The sequence below is a fragment of the Phasianus colchicus genome, chromosome 13 (assembly GCF_987193195.1).
Source record: "Phasianus colchicus chromosome 13, bPhaCol1.hap1.1, whole genome shotgun sequence".
NCBI classification, from domain to species: domain Eukaryota; kingdom Metazoa; phylum Chordata; class Aves; order Galliformes; family Phasianidae; genus Phasianus; species Phasianus colchicus.
Genome location: NC_143448.1, coordinates 16622177 through 16644326, shown reverse-complemented (window position 1 = coordinate 16644326; position 22150 = coordinate 16622177). Strand labels below are relative to the sequence as shown.

The following is a 22150-nucleotide window of genomic DNA, read 5'->3' as shown; positions in this document are numbered from 1 at the left end:
GCATTCAACTGTGCTGCCACACTTGGCTTCATAAACGATTACTTCATAACCAAATTTTAATGAAGGACAATCGTCCTGCAGTTCTTAAGCATATGCCTGCTCATATTCAGTGCCAGTCACCTAGAAAAACCCTCGGTACATTTCTGTGCTGAAAATGGGATACAGATTCCTCTTCCTCAACAGCTCTACAAACTTTCCCTAAAGTAAACTGTTGTCCAGTGTGTTTTTTTCTCCTCACCACTCATACAGTTACTGTGATGTTAGCTTATCCAAAAGCTCATTTATTATTGTCCAAGGTTCCGACCTTGGAGCAAAGTATCACTTTTGGTTCTAACAATTAAAAGTTCCGAGGACAGAATATAATGTCAACCTCTTTAGCACAATAATAAAATAAATAAATAAATACTGGCTGTGGCATAAGCAATTAGATTTGTCAATTACAAAAATGAGTTTACGAGTCACCAGGGAATATCAATTCTGAATGCCCCATAAAACTACTAATAACTAGAAATACTCACGATTTTGACCTCTTATTTAGACTTATTTTTCCTTCTGATTATATGGCCTGATAAAATTAATGATGCTTCACTTTTCCACTAACCTTCCATGCTTAAAATTACTTCTAAAAAAGTTATTTTGTCTCTTGTGTTCTGTTTGTTGTACAGACTGAAGTTAACAGAAATTAAATGGCCCAGTTAAAATCAGGACATGCAGAAAAGTTTTTGGAAGGTAAGAAGTATCTGGGACAAATCAAAAATTCTCTCTTTTAATGCAGTCAAATAAAGACCTTGTATTTCATAAGCATACCCATCAGACACTTTAAGAAGGAGAATGTTTATCTGAAAAGCCTCATGAGAATTTACAAGCTTGTAAAGCATTTCTGCTCAACTTGCCTGTGGTTGTTTGTTCTTTTTTTAATTTCAAAAAAAATACTATAAATACATCATAGCATCTCAGACAGCAAAACTGAAGTATTAAAATAGTAGCTGACTATTTTCATGAGATGAATACTGTTTCCCAGCTTTTCAGTTCAGGGAATGAGCATTTCAATATGCTAATTAATTAACAGAATGAATTAATAAAAGCACTGGTTTCCACGGGGCAGAATATTTATTTCTAACATGAAAGATGTGTCCTAACTTCTAAAGAACTACAGTAACAAACACGAATCAGCGGAGCACCAGTTACATTAAAACCACTACATGTAAGAATCCACTCACAACTGCTCTGGTTGTGAATGCTGAGAGCCACAAACCAGCACTTAAAATCTGTTCCTGCTTTCCTCTCCCCGAGAGGCATTAGTTTCAGCAGTCATCCCTATGAAAATCCCATCACCTGCACACTCCTGTAGTATCACACTGCCCACCTGAAGTTCAGACAACAAATGAACCAAGAGGTTTCAAGTCTACTACAAATGTAACCCAGTCTCTGCTGAATGCCAATATCCATATTGTTCTGAAAGCCTGTAACATAAACATTGTCTTTACTGGAGATAAGAGAATTGAGTTGCTTTAATTTTTTAGTATAATTGGGTCAACATTTTATTAATAAAAAGCACTGCATTTTTCACTTTGGTTAGCAGAGTAGGAACAGACTCTGCCACCATTTTTAAATATGCACGTTCAAAACCTCTGCAAAATGTGAAGCTTTTTTCTTCTTTGTATTACTTAAATGAGGCAACATACCAGCCTTTCCTCCATTAATGTCTTGGAAAACTGTGTGCACGTTCAATGCAACAAATTCTTTGTTCAGCTTAAGAATTATTCAGACCTTATCCAATATGGGTACAATTTCCTGTTTCAGTTCTGTTTCACAAATCTGGATTTCTGACCAAAATTTGAGGTACATGCATGTGTTATACTGCAATAACACCAATCTCATAGTGCATTTGTTTGGCTAATTACTGCTACCTTGGGTCAGGCTGGTACAGTCCTTTAAAGCCAGGTAAATACATCTCTACAGAAATTTCCTACATTTGGGATTTCAGTACCATTGGCTATAGTGCAAGTTATGTTGAATACACATTCTTGTTTACCTTAAACCAATCTGACATGTTCTATTCAGTAACTCAATCTTACTAATTTTAGTAAATTTTAGAAAATATTCCTTTTGTATAAATATTATACTAGCTGTAGAGCACATCTGATTTCCAGCATTTGCAAAATTTAAATCAACTTCTGTAACGATCAAAACCATTTTTGTAACTAATTAGGATTTGGACAGGTATGACAACTTAATATAAATGAGTGTTACTCACAGAATAGCAAAAACATAATAAATAAAGACCTAAAATCTACGTATATGGTCAAATATCACTTCAGTTGTCACTGTGTGTACCATACCTCAAGACCACACAACAACAATCACTGATACCTACAAGAAAATGAACTTAAAGCCTAGAATAAAAATGAACACATTCTGATAACTCCATTTGATCTCAGCCTGATACTCACAGGTCAAGACCTCAGTTCCAGGTAATGCATTCATTGTTCAGAACAGCCCACATAGATCTGTTTCACAGAAAACGCCAGTATTACCTTTTATATAATTCTTCAGACTTTGAAATAGATCTTCACAATAAATGAAGATGCAGAATTTCTCATTAACGTGTAACAAGGAAGTCTGAGGGAACTCCCACAGAGCTAGGACCTAAGGAAACTCAAGCTAAGAGTAGCATTACCTATGTTTAAGATTGTAGCAGTGTAGTCATGGCTTCTACACATGTTGTTCACAATTGAGAAGCAAAGAACAGAAACAAAAAAAAAGTGCTGATCTGCCAGGGTCTGTAGTCACTTGATTTAAATCCATCTAAAGTTTAACATATTGCCATTTTGTTCCAGAATCTAAGATTTGAAAAACTTAAACTTAGTGGGAAAATAAACACTCTATATCCATGAACATGAAAAGCATCTTTAAGCTTGTCATCTGTGGCAAGTTTTAAATATATATATTTTTTCTAGGTAAATGATTTTCAAAGCTTTTCCATTATTTCCTTATCTGCTAACGTGTGTTAAAGGAACAGGTCAAGCAAACTACAGGCTACAGTGCAGAGAGATGAAACACCTATTTTTGAACTTGCAAGAACCTATCATTCTGCACATCAAAATCTGATTAGCTGAAAATGGATTTTCCAGTGATTAAAGAGGAAGTAATAAAATGCATTCCTGTCTTCCTCTTTCCATTAGCTCATTTCATATCCTTCATAGCTTTTGTATTTGACATGCACCTGTATTTGAAGAACGTTTTTTCACGTAAAATATATTTTTAAAATATTACTTCCACATTACTGACACCTGGAATAGTGATGTGACACTGACACAATCACTCTATTGCCACTTTTCATGAGATAGCTAGGATTAAGACAATGCAACTGAATACAACGTTCTCATTGTCTAAAATGAGGCTATAAAATCTTCAGCCACGTAAGAGGAAAAAGGTCTGATTTCAGACATGTTGATTAGCCCCACCTCTTGGTAAAATCATTACCTTTGAAACTCTGATCTGGTTTATTTAAATGATTAAGTATGGAAGAAGCCATCTAATTTCACCCATCACTTTTTTTCTTCTAACCAGCTGCTTCGCTGCTTAAAAAAAAGGAGGTAGGGAAAGAATTCTTTAATATTTCAGACTCACAGATACTTAGATTTCAGATAAGTTTGCCCCTTGCTTAAGTTCAAAGACTGGGCCTAAAACCAAAGTATTTGTTTGTGTCCATTTCAAGTGAGCAGATGTGAACAAGTGTTGCAAGTCTATGAACAAATCTGGAAACATGATTTTTGAGCTAACTGCCTGGAGCAATTTCTGAAGCAATTTTCTATAGAGGAGAAGCCTGGATGACTCACAAAATCTAAAAACAATGTGGATATAATAACATTTCAAATCCTTTCTTATTTCCATTCTTCTGCCATGCTTACATGTGTTGATTTGCATTTTTTTTTTTTCTGAAGTACTCAAATTATATCTTTTAAAGACTAGTGAGATAGAGGGAAGTTTGTGCTAACCTTAAATAGCACCTTATTATGTGAACATCTGGATACACAGAAATGACTGTTCTTCACAAAAGCCAGTTTTTCAGAAATAGCATGGATGCTTTTCACCTGTTTACTTTTTCCATCACATTCATTGATACATCAGTGCTCATCAGATGTGTGGGATATCTACTGATTGCTCTACATTCTACCTTCCTTAAATGACTTATTTTTGTAGGCCTTTTAAAGTATACGTTCTCTTTTGATTACTTGTTTTATTTTTTTGAAACCTTAAAAATAGGAAAGTTATGCATGAAGATTTATTAATTATTTCTAATTCCATGCAGGGGAAAACTCCCAATTTACATCAGAATCAATCTCTAAGTTACACCTCTAAAAGTAGGAAAAGAACAATTTTTAACTCCAAAAATTATATTTTCTAATAGGAACTTTGCCCACAGAGGGCTTATTCTTGTTGCTGCTTATGTTGCTGTTGTAAAACATACAAACAAGTGCTGTTGGGTTCTTTTATTCTACTTCACATTATAAGCATTTATTTAGGGTATTTATTTTATAGTTCACTCTTCGATAGGAAATTTTCCTGCATATTTTTCTTCATCTAGATTCCTTTCTTTACTCATATACATACATGCAAAAAAATCACTCCAAGTTCTAACTCACGCTATTTATTGTGAAATCTTTTCGAGATAGTTGATGAGTAGTCACCTACTTTTGTCTAAGAGAGCTTGCACTACCTAGTTTATGCCCTTCAACATATCATTCTGAATCACCATATCTCCATCAGAAACAGGCATTTTTAATGGACTGTCCAACACACCTGAAAACAAAAGTGCTCCTTCCTCATAACCTGTACTGGAGTACATCTTCCTTAAATGCCTACATTGGGTACAAGTGAATCCTTCCACAAATTCTTGAACTATTTGCTGCTCTTTTTTTCCTTCTGCAAAGTACTTTTTGCTAGACTTCTTACACACGTGATTATTCATTTCTTAGGCTTCACCTTCTATTCAAAACATGAACAGTTTTTTGAACCTATAAGTCTCAAATCAACCATCATATCTTTGAGTGATTACTGTTATGCCAATATATAAATAGGAAATACGTTTATAAGGAAAAAGCTATAACATGCTTTCCTAGTTTTCTTCAATATTTGTAACTCTATACAAAAAAACATGTTGAAAATGATAAAATATTCTAGTATGTTTTCCACAGCATTGTATGATTTGTTTTAAAGATACTGTCTATTTTCTGAGATAGACTTGCAGAAAAATAGGAAAACAAAATAGGAAAGTGCTTAGGAAGTTACCTTTCTTACAACTACTTATTGAAACTTAGAATATCCTTTTTGATCCATTATACTTATCAGTAATAGTCTGAATTATACTATGTAATTTATTTTCTCTGGGTAGGATTGGTCCAACTAAAGCACAGCATCTTCTTATCCATTTCCTCAAAATGTCATATAAATTCTTAATTTATATTCCAAAATGTCATTTTTCTGTCTTCCTTCTTTGTGAAACAGAAATTACACACTTCTTTCCATAATTTCAGAAAAGAAAAACATTTTGCTTTATATATTGGAAACTAGTATCTCTCCTTTAATTCAAATCTCATCTTATCAAGTAGGAGTAACTTATTAAGTCACTAAGATCAAATCACCAAATTATTCTGCCTTCCAGAAATAACACTAACATGGCAGATCACGTGAACAATTTCTCCTTACCTCATATGTATTCTGATAAACTGTGAAGTATGAACTATGGGGAAAAATAAACTGATAGATACTTTCTACCAGCATCTGTGTAACAGGACAAAGGTTTTAATAAAAACTTTTTGAACCCAGGTATTCTTCATCTCATACCTTGAAAGAGTCAAGATCTATTTGAAGGCTTAAAAAACCAAGCAGGCACCATTTTACATAGCTTAACATCTTGATTTTATTTTTAGATTACATCCTCTCTAAAGTTGTAAGACTCCATTTTTGTAGCTGCTTTAGCAAAAGCTTGATTTAATTTTATCTACACCTTTCAATGTGGTGTAATTGTCCTTTCATTGTGATACACAACAGCCACAACAAATCATACGAAATTGCACTGCATTTTCCAAATGAAGGCAAACCAGTTACAAAATCAACTCTTAAAAAACCCTCAATGCAAAAAAAAAAAAAAAAGGCACAATACAACAGGCTGTATATATACACTTATATAGATTTGCATATACACACAGAAAGATTACAATTGTTAGTTAAAGGAGCTGTCCAAGAAATGTGTCTCCCATCAAATCCTTTTCTCTGGTTCCAGTGAACTCAAAGAGAACTTTGAAATAATTTCTACTGCCTGAAAGCAGTTCTCAGGTAAGACTCACCCAGCCCTTAATGAATTAGGCAAGATAAAAAAGTAATTCAGGCTTGAGGCTATTGCTCATGGAATTTTTTACTATGTAAGAAACAAATCCTTCTTCTTACTCTCTGGGGAAGCAGAGCCATATTGTTGGTGATGATACAGCGCTACTTTTTTTTTTTCCAAGGTAGAAAGTACCTTAAACTGTGTCATTCTGTTCTTGGGAGAAAATCAATGCCCTTTACAGAGCCCTGCATAGTGAATCCAGAGTGGCTGTACAATCAGATACAATACAACTGCTGTTCTGTACGGTAAAAGATTTTTGCAAACCTTAACCGATATTCTGTTGCAGGATGAAATGGAGTATAACTTTTGAGGACCTTCTGTTTTTGAAAACTGCTGCGCCAAGATTTCCACATGTAAGCTCCATATTGGATTTCTAAATAAGCCTTCAGGCGCTACATGCGCTTGAAAGAAAGAACAATTTCACATCAGTAAAGCTACACACATAAAGAAGCGGTAAGTCATGAACCTGGGGGAAGATTCCCCAAACAGCCAAGCTAAGGGAATGTCTCACTAGTTCCTTGCACTGATGATTTGCTTCCTGTCCCCTCTGCTAAGGCATACAGTTTCATCTCATTTCTCACGTGATACATTTGGAAGACATCAGACATTTCTGTGAGCTGATTGATTCAGGAACCCAGTTTACTGACTGAGCAAGAATCTACCCAAGCAAGAGAAGAAGCACGGTGAGTTAGGTTCTTGTTCAGTTGGTAAGCTAGACAGATGTACGGAGAGATCTATGGAACATAAAAGATGAGGGGTAGGAAAGCATTCCTCTGGGCAAGCTTCAGGCACACAGAGGGGAAGTTAGGCAGGAAGGCAGACTACTCTTTAATATAAGGGACCTGCTGCAAGCACAGCCAAAACCAAGCTTACAACAATTTCTAAAGTCTTCTAATTGGACAGGCTTAAAAAATAATCTACTTCAAATTGCTGAAATCTTCTACCTGAATCACACACCGCTTGCTTCTCTGAACCTCTTACAACTGCCTCTTTGGCCAGACTGCTAAAAGCAACGCTTTCACCTATTGTTAACTGAAAGTGCTACCTTTAAACGTGGAGAGGTACAGAGCCTGGTGATTATTTTTCCTTTGAGGCAAGAAGATGATACCTTAATGCTCTAATTCAGCTATGGCGAGAAATCAGAAGTCCAGCAAAAAGCCATGCTACCTCTAATTCCCCTGTTCAGCTAAACAGCTGCCTTCAACCTGCTGCAAAGTGTGCCACAAGAATCAAGGGCAATAACTTCTCAGTTACTCAAGAAGTCCACATCAGATCTATATTAGCTTCAGCACAGACTTTACTGTCTTCCTCTTGTGTTCTCAAACATCTAATGATGTTAATGGAACTCTCTGGGGCTTCCAGGCACTAGAATGCACACATCTGACAAATTCCCTTGAGAAATGTCTCCTGCTGCACATCTAACAACTGTCACTCACAGCTCATTTAAAAGGCAGAAATTCTGTGTAGAAACTGTAATATCCCTTCAGTCTGACCTTTCTTTAAGTTTTATAGTTTATCAAAGATTCATTAACAAAGAAAGACAGAGACAATTCAAATATTTCTAGGACAGCAAATTAATGGAAAGATAAAATGGGCAACAGAATTTGTTACTTCTCATAGTTTCATGGTATTCCATTTTAGCCATCTCAGATCGAGCATTCTTTCTCAAGTCACTCTTCCTCATCCAAGAGTTTCATGCGTGGAGCCAAAATAAATGTTGATATAACAAATGCTTCAGCTCTGTACTTTTTCTAATAATCCCAAGGTCTTCCTATTATTATGCAGACTTACCTACTGTCTGAAGTGCAACTTCCATGAAACTATTAGCTGGATAGCCACTTAGAGATGCATTCCTATACCTGCTCCTGCTTCACCATCTGCTGAATCAGCTGAATCAGGTGTTAAAAAAGCATTTATGTCAATTCAGAAATAATTATATTAGTGATATTAGAAATAGTGATATTAGGGCAAAGGTCTACAATTCTGTCCCTACAGACCGACTCATAGAGACTCAGCATTGAATGCCAACATGTATGGTGGTCATGGCATAAGTGACATTGTCCTCTGTGAAATTTAGATTAAATTATTATGAAGAAACTCAAAGAAGAACGTTTGAAAGCTGAAAATGAATGTATATAAGAAGAAAATTTAATTAGGCTCTTTTAGTTCATTAAAGGACTGTGGATTGAATGTAAATGAACTTAGAAGGATATTAAGATACGTCCCTCCCATAAGAATATGACTCCATAACTTTTACTCAGGATTTTTAAAAGAGAAATTAGCAATAAACATAAATTGAACTGAAACAGCCTACTTTCACTGTCTAGTTACTGCTAATGCCAAATATTCATTTCTCCCAACAAGAAACTATAGCTAAACATCAGACACAACACAGCTATTTGCAAAGGTGTTGAAGAGCAACAAAAGATAAAAATCTTTAGATCCATTTTTAATCCTTGAGCTTCCTTTAGAAATACCAACACATCTGCCGTTATTTAAAATACCTGCAAATGATTAATTTAGTAAAATATTAAGGAGACACCGAACAACTCCTGTATATGTACTAGAAGAATCCCATCCCTCTCTGAAAACTGCAATCAAAAATAATTTCCAATTAAAATACTTTCTGACAAGAAGAAACTTAATTTAAATTTTAGCTGTAGGACGAAAGGAGAACAAGCAATGTCATGTTTCATTTTCTTCAGCTTGTCACTTCAATTCTCTTTTGAGAAGGACTTATTTTCAGATGATATAATTACAATCCTGAAATGGCAGTTTTAAATATACATGACAGATGTTTATTAAATTGAAATACATTTGGAACAAAATTTACTTTCCCCCTCTTCATTGCAGAAACAAAGGCCAGATTCTATGGCCACTTTCCATTGTTGCTTCTTAAAACTGAAAAATATTCATGACTAACAGTAGAATTTTCCCCCATTTTAGAGATTCTAATTCTTCTCCCCAACCACCATTGAAATACATCTCAGCTTCACCTGCAGTGTGCATGTCACCTGGTCTAAGCATATTTCTAAATGTCATGCAATGCAACATGCCAGTAGAAATGCTCTAGTGAAAAATCAAGGGGGCAAGCATTTTCCATACTATGCTAAGAACATCATCATGTCCAGGACAAGTTGTAGTTTACTATTCTAAAAATTATGAAGTACATATTGTCAGGAAAAATAACTTAGTTCATCATTTATCACATGACTTAAAAGAAAATTCAACATTCATAAAATATTGCTCCACATACCATCAACACTCATGGCAGAATTCATATTTTAGACAGAGGTATCTATTTAAAAATGGAGGTGTAATATGGCACTAATTTAAGTGTTTACAAATCACTTTTGTGTGAGCAATATCCTCTCTTAGGAGTGATTTATATTCGGTCTTGAAGTCATCAGCTTATACTTGTTCTGCAGGGAGAAGGATGCTTTATGGATTTCCACTCAAGGAAATTTAGTTTGCCATGAAAAAATAAATAAAATTCCATTCTATGAGACAGAAACACATTGAGGAGGTCAAGAGCAAATTATAAAAAGTAATCGGCAAAATTAAATTATACGCATAGAAGACAGCATTTTGATCACTGACAGAATTCAGTGATCCTCAAGCAAGTGAAAGAATCATATGGAGCTCTTTCATACCCATATCAAAAAAAGTACATAATGCATGTGAAGACAAGCTTTTCTGTGGTAACTTGATCTTCTCTTAATTCCATAGCAGTCATCCATAAGATTGCAGGAGTTCATTTATGCTTTAGGTTTTGAGCTTCTGAAATGTTTCTATACTCGTAATAAGAGATAGTGGTGCTTGTGGTTTGTTATTATTGTTGTGTTTGGGTTTTTTTTTTCTCAGTTTTGAATACCTTATGTATTTCAATACTAAAAACTGAGGACTATGGGATGCTTATATAACTATGTAGAGAAATGCTCTCCAATATTTCACAGAAACAGAAAGAACACAATGAGAACGATGAACTACTACTTGATTGGCATTTGGAGAAATCAGAGGTAATGACCCACTGATACCACAAGAATTATTTCACAATAACATCACTAGGAAATCTGAATTTGCTAATGGAACACTAAAAATGTTTATGTGATAGTCCATTTTTAAGTTAAAAAAACAATGAAGGAAAACAATCTAGACACAAACCACAGTTAATAACTAGATTTTTTTTTTTTTTTGCACTAAATTTTAATTCAATTGTTTTTTTTTTTTTCTTGGGAACATGACCATTGTGTAGTCTTAATTTCTGGCATTGGGTAATTCCTTCTTGCGCCAAGATATCAACACAGCTTATATACAAGTATGTTTAATGAATTTACAATACAAGGTTTGGGCACTCAAGATAGCACACAGTATCACAGAATTGCCAGGGTTGGAAGGGACCTCAAGGATCATGAATCTCCAACCCCCCTGCCACACGCAGGGCCACCAACCATTCCACCTAATGCTGGACCAGACTGCCCAGGGCCCCATCCAACCTGGCCTTGAACACCTCCAGGGACGGGGCATCCACAACCTCCCTGGGCAGCTGTTCCAGCACCTCACCACTCTCATAGTAAAGAATTTCCCCCTGACGTCCAACCTAAATCTCCCTTCCCTCAGCTTAAAACCATTTTCCCTTGTCCTGCTGTCACTCACCCTTTCAAAGAGTTGATTCCCCTCCTGTTTGTAGGCTCCCTTTAGGTACTGAAAGGCTGCAATGATTCACCCCGCAGCCTTCTTTTCTCCAAGCTGAACAAGCCCAGCTCCCTCAGCCTGTCCTCATAGTGGAGGTGCTCCAGTCCCCTGATGATCTTCGTGGCCCTCCTCTGGACCCTCTCCAACAGCTCCCTGTCTTTCTTGTACTGGGGGCTCCACACTTGGACGCAGTATTCCAGATGGGGCCTCACAAGAGCAGAGTAGAGGGGAACAATCACCTCCCTGTCCCTGCTGGCCACCTCTCTTTTGATGGAGCCCAGGATCCCATTTGCTTTCCGAGCCGCAAGGGCACACTGCTGGCTCATGTATATAGGTATTTATTTGACACTGCTCTTGACTAAAGACGGAGCTTTTAATCACTCATCTGCTAAGCTTTACTGTATTTTGAGAAAAGAGTGTACTGATTTGTTTTTTATTTTAAAGCACAAAAAGCCTTCTTTCCTGAACTGTCCCCAGGGTATCTCTCATAGAGTACAAAGTAGTCTAAGCTGCTTCTCTGGTATAGCTAAGCAATTACCCCCACAGTGATTATGAAGTAACTCCATTTTCTTTTTGGTATAAACTCTAGTTGAGCCATGCAGGTCATAAATTCATTAATTTCAGATGCCCTCCTTCTTCCTCTCTTAAGAACTAAGCAGTCCAGAAGTACTGATACCTGATGAAAAATCTGAATTTATGACAGAAAACTTTCTTTAAAAGGATTAACTGAAGTACAGCAAAACCAGCATAGAAACTAAAAATATTTGCAGAGGAGAGCACTGGGATTAACTGATAGACACTTCTAACTTTGTAGTCGTATTCCTTAGTCCTAAGAAGAAGATGGAAGACATGGGAAGCGTGCATCTTTCAGATTTTCCTTATCTTTTGGCCTCTCTGTTCTGAACTGACACTGATCCCGACATCTACAAAATACATGGAATGATTTTAATAACTGCTGTTGTAGTTGAACTTCAGACACTATCGGGCCCTTTGTACTTATAGAACATGTACCATCGTTTAGCAGTCGTTAGCAGTAATTTACCACCTCTGCCAAGTCCCTTAATTCTCATTACTTCTCCTCTCTTAGTCGTTTGACGCACTGCAATTTTAATAGCTAAACATCTAATCTATGGAGCTGATTTTTTTTTATTATTATTTTTAAATGAAACTTCAGCCAAAAACAAAACCATCCGTTAGTTATCAACCCCTATTCGAAGTCCATGGGCAGTTAGTATAATTCTGTGTCACTTTTAGTAAGTGCCTTGAAGATATTTTTTAGATCTTTCTGCAACACATGAGTAGAGAACTCATATTTCACATGTACAAAAATCAGTAAAAACCAAAAACCCTAAACTGCGCATTTGAAAAATCCCATTCACACCTCTTTACTTCCTGGGCAGATCCAATAACCTTGCAGTAAAATGGCTGCCTGTGAGGTCTATATTACTGGCATGGTTTCTATTTTTTTGTTTTTTCAGCAAAATCTGCAGACTCTGTTGTCAGACTATGCACTGAATGAAAGTAAAATCAGATAATAACAATAAAATGAAAGATTCATAGAAATTCCGCAAATCACAATTTTTAATGAAGATTTTTTTCCTGAAGTTCTGGCAGTAGGAAACTTTACTATTCTCAACCTGAATGACATTACTTATGTTATGACATACAATTTTTACTTTTACACATCTCTTTTGCACAACCTCTTTTGAAGTTGAATAATAGATTAAATTTTACCATCAAAATTATAGCAGGAAACAAACAAAATTACCCTGACACTGAAGAAATTTCTATCCTACTTCATGCATTTAAGGACAAATGCTGAAAAGTTCATCATAAGTTTAACTTTAAATGGATTTATATCTCACCCGCAAGCACTTTCCACCTCTGTCTGCTAATTCACGAGCCAGAATTATTATGGAAGCATTATTCACCCCATTTTTCTAATTTTCTAATATTTAATAGAGTAAATTATGGAATAATTTCTGAAAGACTGTCCAAAGATTCACTGCTTCCCAAATTTACAGGCATCTGAAAATATAGTATAAGAAATGCATTAATCAAGAGTAAAGGATGAATACTTTGTTTATCTTGTATTCTAAATGGAAAAGAAATGAGATATTGCCATATCTGTCACTAAAATATCAAACCTCTGTAGAAGCTGAATTCCAACTATGGAATTTACTATATTGTAAAACAAGGTAAAAGCGTGCAAGTGGGAATTCTATCAGAGAAGACAAGAGAAAAAGATACAATTATTCCAACTCAGAGCTGATATGCTCCAAGGTATACATTTTCCAACAAATCACAATAAAAATGAATATTTTAGAGGTTAATACGAAGATCAAACGTAGAATGCATTTGCTGAAAAGATTAATATCTTTTCATTAAAAATGAGTGCACTGTTGGTTCAGCATTTGCATTTAGATCGAGTAAGTAATAAGTATATTGACTGCTTAACACACATTGCCAAAATGGAAAATATGGATGAAGGGAGCAGTGTCCATCGGCAGAAGTGGACAAGGTTTTTCTGTTATCTGCTGCTCTCCCTTCAGAGAACTTACACTCTATCAACAAGAACACTGTGATTCACTTATCACAGCAGAACTGAGGGAATACTGTAAAAGAAGAATTATGCAAGCGTTTGTTCCTTCATGCATAGCATGTTGCTGAATATGTATCGGTAGACTGCTGTTGACTTGAAAAATTGCTTGCCAATATACATGAACTTATCACTGTATGGACAGGAACGGGTATTTACTGGCTGCTACACACTTTTTCGTTGTTGTTGCAATTGTTTAAAGCTTAGAGCCATTCAGTTAATAGGAAGTCTCAGTCAACTAATACATGACTGCAAGTAATCTACTTAAGCATCAGCAGGAAGGACTGGAGTCACTCCAGATTTCTTGTTGTTTATGGCATAAGGTCATCAGAGCTCCATGCTTTCAAGCAATAAAGAAAGGGGAAGGTATATATGATTAAAAAAACCAATATCTCGATCACCAAGATTGGTTCAGAAGCAAAATATATAAGAGAAGCTTATTGAAATGGTGGCATGGCTTCACACAGACGTGCTGATTGCTAGTCTCATGAAGAATATGCATTTTTATTTAACGGAATACAGCACGATGTTTCTAAGGATCAGAGAATACTTGAATTGGTTTTCTTGAGTTGTTTAACAACATGTCAGAATATAGTCCAGCATGTGGCAGATATTTTGAAATCTTTTTAAGAAAAGAAAAAAACAGAATTAAGTGCAGCAGTTCCTACCAAAAGCAAAATCATATTACTTCTCAGACAGAAGAGTAAATATTTCCCTTAACTGTGGTGGCAGCTTTCTTGCAGTATTAGAGTCATGCAAAATGTATACAAATCATACAGCTATTTTCCTACTGAGCAGGCACCTGTAACACTGGCAAAACAACATTGTGGGTGAGCAGAAAAACTGATTACTGTTCCATAAAGGAAATTTAAGAGCTGATGCTAAAAGAATACAAGTGTTTTCTCCTCCTGTGTATAATCTTTACTTTTTTTTTTAACTGCAGAGAAGTGTCAGTTTGAAATGACTAACCCGCCCCTAAAGTAGAAAACTCAGGACATTTCTTCAAGATTCCTTTTATTTTTATTTATTTTTTTTACTCTGTTGTGTCCTATTTAGGGTCATTTAGACCACACACTTTCATAAAGGGAATCCTTCTCTTCAATTTATGGATCAAATGTATTCTCCAACAGATATTTGGAGGTATGATTTGCTCTCTAGCACTCTTCAGTCTTTATCTCTGACACATTCAAGGATGCTTAAATCCCACAAGAAAAAAGGCACACATTAATCTTCAAAAATGTGCCCTTACATGCCTTCCGAAAATTAAAATGGATGGTTTTGATAACTTTTCAGAATTGCAAAACCCTGAAAAATCATTTTGAATTGTTTTTTGAAAAAACAATTTTGAATCTGAAAAACATATAAATGAAAATAAACTAGAAAATTCAGACCGTACAAATTGTGCATGGCACCGAGTATTTCTTAGGAGACACGAAGCACTCTCAGCTTCCCTGAGCAGTTGCCATTAGGAATCAAAAGCACCCTGCAGCTTGGTGGATATAACGTGGGATGTCTATATACACATATACTCAGTTCAGCGAGTTATAGAACAACAAATTTTGAAGGCTTGTAGGATCTTAATAAAATAGTCTTCATTTTAAACCAGTCCTGTGCAGTTAAAAGAACAAACAGATGCAGCCTGAGGCTCATCAGTTCATTTTTTTTCCCTTTTCTATTGTTTTAAAAAGCACCTACTTAGAATTCATTTTTAATCCTAAAATATTAGCAGAAAAAGAAATGTTTCATTTGATTTTGTCTCCTTATTTTCATTATCAGCATAGATGTTTACTTATGCATGCTGTCATCCTCCCACATATATTTAATCAGATATAAAAACTAAGCTCTCTGGATGCCCAAACTTTGTTTTACTTCAGGGCAAAAGCCTTTGTATTCTTTGCACTGAAATGAAAATTTCTGAAGTTATTTCATGGCAACTGCTCTGAAAATGCTGTAGTGTTAAAAAAAAAAATAATCTGAACTGTACAGCATGTTCAAAACTTGCCAGATGCCTGGCATCTCCAAATCTCAGTATCTCCTATTCGGAAACAAACCCCGTTTCCTGCTTTCTTGGATACACAAACATGAAAGAAATGATATTTAAAAAATCATATTATTACAGAACCTACAAAAAACCCAAAACAGTTTAAATGCTGTTGATTTGTCTTATACTGCATTGAAAGTTGCCCAAGAGCATAAAAACCTATGGTTAAAATTACAAGAAGAGATGAAAAAATGAGTATCAATCAGTGTCTTACCATACTATTAACAGTTTATACCAACTGCGCATATACATATAATTAGTGCACAACAGCATTCTCCCTTCTCTATGTTTATCCTTCAGAAACTTCTACTGTAATTCATCTTCTCAGTCGAGGGCTAATATGGCTTTAAGCAGTACACTTAGTAGGAATAACTGAAGATAATCCCCTTTTGACTGGTACTAGCTTTTATGATTCAAACAAAATAAATACAGCAAACAAAAGATGGAAAAATCACAAGCAACTGACCCAAATTGGAGTTTAAGTAAAAGTTGCTGTTTGAACTGGTAATCATGATTCATTAGATTAACAGAACTTCTCCCCCCACCTTAGTTTCTGGAGGAGTGGAATTCTCCAGCAGAAAACTCCCTGCATAAAATCCATGCACATCTTCATGAGCTACACTGAGTTACCTGACCGTACAGCTGACCACAATCACAATCATCAAGAAGGATCAGCTGTGTTGTCCACATTCATTCATTTTTCCAAGGAGTTAATGGAAAACTTCAGTGAACAACTTGCTGTTTTCTATCCATATATACTATAACACATTATTTGCTAACATTCTGACAAAAGAAGGTTAAGAGCTGAAGAGAATAGGCAAAAACTGTTCATTCCCACAGTTCACTAATTCTGTTTCATGGGAGCTTTGCTAATCTATCATTTAATTCCTCTATCTACATTTTTTGTCCCCTGTTCATACACCTACTGACAAGGTTTTCAGAGAAATGACCATTTCTTTTTCCCATCTTTCCATGATGCACTTCAGAGAAGGTTCTGATAAACAGCCTTCATGAACTACAAAGGTTCAGCAGCGGAAATATAATAAGGCAGTAATATCAGCTGATATTCTACAAAGGAGTGGCAAATCAGCTTTCTAGCACCCTGCAAATTATTTTTTTTCCAAAGGTGGTGACATGCACATACTTTATCTCTAAGCAGAAGCTAGACAGAGATATTCTCTTCCAGATGCAACTCCTGTCTCTCTGTATCCAAGACAGACAGTGTTTTCACAGTAATTCAATTTCATGAGCTATATACATGTGAAACACCTAAATCATTCATATATATATTTATATTGGTACCCAGAAGTGTTCAGAACAGGATCATTAGGCCACTTCACCACAGAACTATTTTTTATGATTGAAAATAGATGTTGAACACTTTTATACATAGATGGTCACAAGAAAGGATGCATGACAACCAGTCCACAAACATGAAATACATAAGCAGGAAGTGGGAGAAGAAGCTGAACTCAGAAAGATGACAGGACAAAACATAACATCTTGAGAGAAACAGAAAACTCTTTATGAAGGCTTTCACTTGACAAGTCAGTATTGGAATGGACTTTAAAGCAGATAATACTTGTTTTTACTGTTAAAATTTTACACAGCCCTATATTTTGGCTCAAAAAAACATTCAGCATTTGTAACAACAATTAAAATTACTTCCCACTTTCAACAAGATTGCAGTTTGCCATGCCACCTTCAAAGTAAAAGTACTGAATTGACTATTATTAAAAATCATAAAGAATTCAGATCTTGATTTCTGGATCTACTACTCAGTCGTAATACCAGTTCAACTGAGGCCAGGTTTCTTGTATGGAGACAGCATCACTGTTTCATGAACCACCAGTAATCTTTGGAAGACACTAGAAAAAGCAGGCACATTCATTCCCTTCCATTGATTTTCTAATTTTGAGTAAATTGGTTTAATCTGGGGAATGGTTATCTATTAGGAATAAAAATACCTAAAGTGACTTTAGAAAACAGAATGAAACTTTTGAACAGAAAAAAAAAAATGAAGGGAAACTTGAGGCAAAGAGGTGGTGATTACATACTAAATTTTGGCATGGGTCTGTAGCCAGCCACACAAATATGAAAGAAATGAAATCCCTCTGAACTTAGAAGAGAGATCAACAGGCCTTGAGCTCAGTTTTACTGCAACTTGTGTCTGTAATACGTCTATTTTACCCAAGAACTGTCTCATTCTGAAAAAACTTCCAGAAAAATCACTCACCTAAAACATATGAGCATCACTTTCATATAGTCAAAATAAGAAATAGCATGCTGAACACAGGGAGCATTCAATAATCCTGTACCTAACCAACTTAAAAGACAAGTGCTGTAAATCAGCACATACGATCAAAATGCAGGAAGGTTGATGAACAGAGAGTTCAGGTCTTTGAATTTCCTTGGTGCAGACTGCAAGACTCCTGGTCACCTCCAGGACCTTAAGAGCACACAGGCCTATATAATTAAGAGAACTGCTGATTTACAGAGTAACTATTGAGGTCATAATTGTGTTGTTGTCCAGATCTCATACATTCTGATAACTACTAGTTCATTCTCTTAACCTAAAGTGATTATACCTACATCTTCTTTGCCACCGGTTCACACTCTTGTAATGTTAATGACTGGTAATCAATGTGGACTTTGGCACTACGCTGTTTCATCTCAAAACTACATGCAGATTGTCCGCCCCTTTATTATTCCCTTCTTGCACATCCAAAGCATACTGAGTATGGAGTACTACATCAATTATTCCACTAAGTCCTCTCGATACAAACAAACTTCTGGAAGAGTCTTTAAAGCACCAACCTGTAACAGTCTCATAGCAAGCCATACATACAATTAAGCCTTTTATTTCTTCTGTTGTCAAATAATTGGTGACTCAGGGTTAACCTTATTTTTTGGATCTTTGTTCTCATCAGCTGTATAATCAACGAATACACAGATGTTATAATTACAAAATATATAAGATAGTTTATTATTCCAAAAGGTTATTATACCAAAAATGAATAGATAGAGTGCTTACCCTTGTCCTGGCCTCGCTGTAAAACTCCAAAGGAGGGATCTCCAGAAAGAGATCCTTCCCCACTGGTAGTCAGCTCTCAAATGGGTCTAGGAGAGGTGCAGCCAGGCTCCACCCCTTCCAGCAGCACAGGTGAATTGCCTTCAGCTGTGCTCCCAGGGCTGACTCATTGCTCACCTGAGGTATCAATCAGAGGTCCAGGCTGTGATTCAGCAGTTCCCATGCATCAGTCAACACTAGATGTCTCTCCCAGCACTGAAGAACCATTAGATTTATAAATAGTGCATGCATCACAGCATGCAACTTCTTTCACCAAAATAAGAAATAAAAAGAGCACTATGAAAGACCCCTCACAGCTGAGCATCCAAACTTCCTCCCTGAATACTCTGTCAATTCACAAAAGGTTATGAGCACAAACAATGAGATGCCATCTCGTGATAGGAAACTTACCTCGCGATCCAGCAGTACAGGTGACACCACTGTGACAATATCTCCCTTTTCTGGGTCAATATAGAACATATTTGGGGAAGGTTTGGTAGGTGTCTGTTTGAGGATGTTATACCGCAGAAGAGCGTTGTCTGTGCTAGCATCATCAGCATCAAATGCTGTCATCCGCATCACAGTTGTTCCTAAGGGAAAGGTGGACAGACAACAGAATGCAGTTAGGAAGCACATTTCTTATGCTACTTTCAAACACAAAAACCAGACGAGTACATAACAACCATCTCATCAGGGCCAGGAAGTAGCTTCATGTGATACTTCGTAATTCCATTCTTCCTATTTTTACTTGCTGCTGAGCTAACAACAAAAAGTAATCTTCCTGGTTTGCAGCAAACAAATGACTCACTTAAATATCCCATATTTGAGTACTTTGTTGCTGCCCACATAAGGAACATCACTAAAGGATCTTCCATGCTTTAAATTCTTCGGGCAAAAAGTCTACAGGATCTCCTGGTGAAGGTGCTGAAGCAATGCTGAAATAACAGAAAGGTTTCTGTTTGCAGCTTGTGCAGTTTTGCACTGTTTCAAAATTGGTTGGACGTTTTAAGGCTTCTGCCAATATGACAAATTTTTATCATGACTAAAGCTCACAGAATTCTAATTTGAACATACTCCTGGGCTTACTGCACCACTCTGAACACTCTATTGCTCAGCCATCTTCAGCGCTGAAGTTGTTTTTATTACGAAAATCCTATAGCATGCAGTTCTGCTATAGAGAGCAACAGGGTGAATGCCACTGATTGCACAGAATCTTAAATGATTTAAAGAGAAAAAAAACCATTCTTCTACACCATGGTTAATACAGAGACAACTGAGAAGCTGCAAATATTGTTAACTAATGGAGTACATACTCCCACATCGCAAGATCAAATCTTATCTTCTCTCTTGCACAGGCACACCAGAGGTGACAGAGTTTTATTCAAACATCTTTTATTTGCTTTGTGTTGTGGGAAGCAAAGAAAGGAAGTAATTAGACAGCAGGGCTGAACCCTGCAATATTCACCCCTAGACCATTATAATTTTTTAATCAGTTGATCTATAAGTATAAACATAACAGGTTTTATGTTCATTTTTAAATCTAATTAGAAGCAACATATATTCACACCAAAACTGAAGTGTTTCTTTCAGGCAGCATTGGCCCAAACAAAGAATAAAATCCTAATGAACAAAAAAGTCATGATGAAATCAGCGAACTGGTTTCAACAGTGAATGAAGTAAAGCAAAAAGTTAATGCAAAAGACACCAGTAAACCATATACAAATATAGGAAGGGTAAGGAAGTATTCACTCTTTTGCCTAAAAATCTCAACCAATTAATCAATTCCATCAACTATCCAATTCCCATTTAAGTACCTTAGCACTGAAAAAATATCATTTAACACATGTACCACAATGTCAAAGTTAATTATAATTCTTTGTTAGAGTTCAAGTCTTCTGTATTAGCTAACTTGCTTTTCCCCACTGACTTTCAGTAGACAACTATATCTTAAAAATATCACAATGAAAACAACGTCAAATACATAATTTTCATTTCAAATGTAATGAAATACGGCGGTAAAGAGACAGAAAAAAAAAAAAAACCTAAAACAATTTCCTCACTCAGTGTTAAACAAAACTGTCATGCTTAGATACGTTTCTTTTTCGCTTTTTTTGGTGTGTACTTCTTTGAGTACAAAGTATTGGCTCTTGTAGTGACCTTGAGTATAAGCTCTCAAAGGTTTTGCTTCATTGCTACGTCAGGCAGAGCTACCCCTAGAGAAATAGAACAAATCTGACAGCATGTTGGTTTTATTCACCAGTGATTAAAGGTCAGACAGCTCAAAAAGAAGCTTGCCACTGGATGCCATGCCATGTTTTCCAATATTACAAGATGACTCTCGCCCTGATATTTTCAACTACTTTGTTTGAGACTTCTTCAAAAGAAAAAAAAACCAACATCTTTCTATTTTGAAAGAAGAGTATTCATCTCTTTTTACAAGAATTGGGAACTTCTGACACATGAATGTGTTTTTTTTTCTTTCAAATGTATTTATTGCATTTGGAGACGATTATTTATTTTCATGTTAGATAGCCTTTTTCACAAAAGTCTCCTGAGTCACAAGACCTCAGTGAAATAAATAAGAATAAAGACAGATCTTCAAGGGTTATAAAAGAGTGCTCAAATATAAGTGAAATTCAATGATATCTGGGATAGCTTCTCAAGAAGCATAATTTAATGGGATGCTATGCTCTTCAAGTACATTAGATGATATTTTAAATAAATTCCTACTATTCCTACTATTATTAATCTACTGTATGAGATATTCAGCAGAGATTTAGAATGTGATTGAAATTACACCCTCAGGTGGAAATCTTATTTACACAGTCGTTCTAGTCAGTTATACTGAAATATTTCTAATGATAAGGCTGCACATACAGACTTTAAAATCTGATGCAAATCCACAGATCTCTAGTTACTCTGGCATGAAACTGGCTTGATACAGTGGCTGAATACAATTCTGATTTGCCAGCTGAAGTTCTTCAACCTTTCTATTCACTGGACATTATCTGCTGCGTAACCATTCCTTTGCTGCAGAGGGATAAAAAAAAAAATAAATCCAGCAACTCAAAAGACCTGGCTTTTACATCACTTTACATAGACATGCTAGCTCCAGTAGGAAAGTAGATAATTAGTTCCACTTGTTTCTATCTTGCCTCTAAGGTTTGGAGATATTAGTATCTAGCTAACCATCAAGGTGGCAGATGTGCTTAAGTAAAAGTTATTCTGTTCTCACAAGTTCACATAACAGATGTAAAAATGCATATAGAACTTCTTGTTAGATGTCATTATGTATTATTACAGTCTGTATAAGATTGTATCTGTTTTTGGTTCATGAACATCAGCACAAAA

General features: G+C 35.8%; 1 protein-coding gene across 2 annotated transcripts in view; it reads right to left on the bottom strand.

The window, feature by feature from the left end:
* CDH13 (cadherin 13) overlaps positions 1-22150 on the bottom strand; it is a 432460-nt gene that overhangs the window by 113945 nt on the left and 296365 nt on the right. For both annotated transcript variants that reach the window (XM_031615494.2, XM_031615493.2), the window contains exon 7: positions 19211-19389. In XM_031615494.2, coding sequence (XP_031471354.1) covers positions 19211-19389 — 179 coding nt within the window. The remainder of the gene's footprint in view (positions 1-19210; positions 19390-22150) is intronic.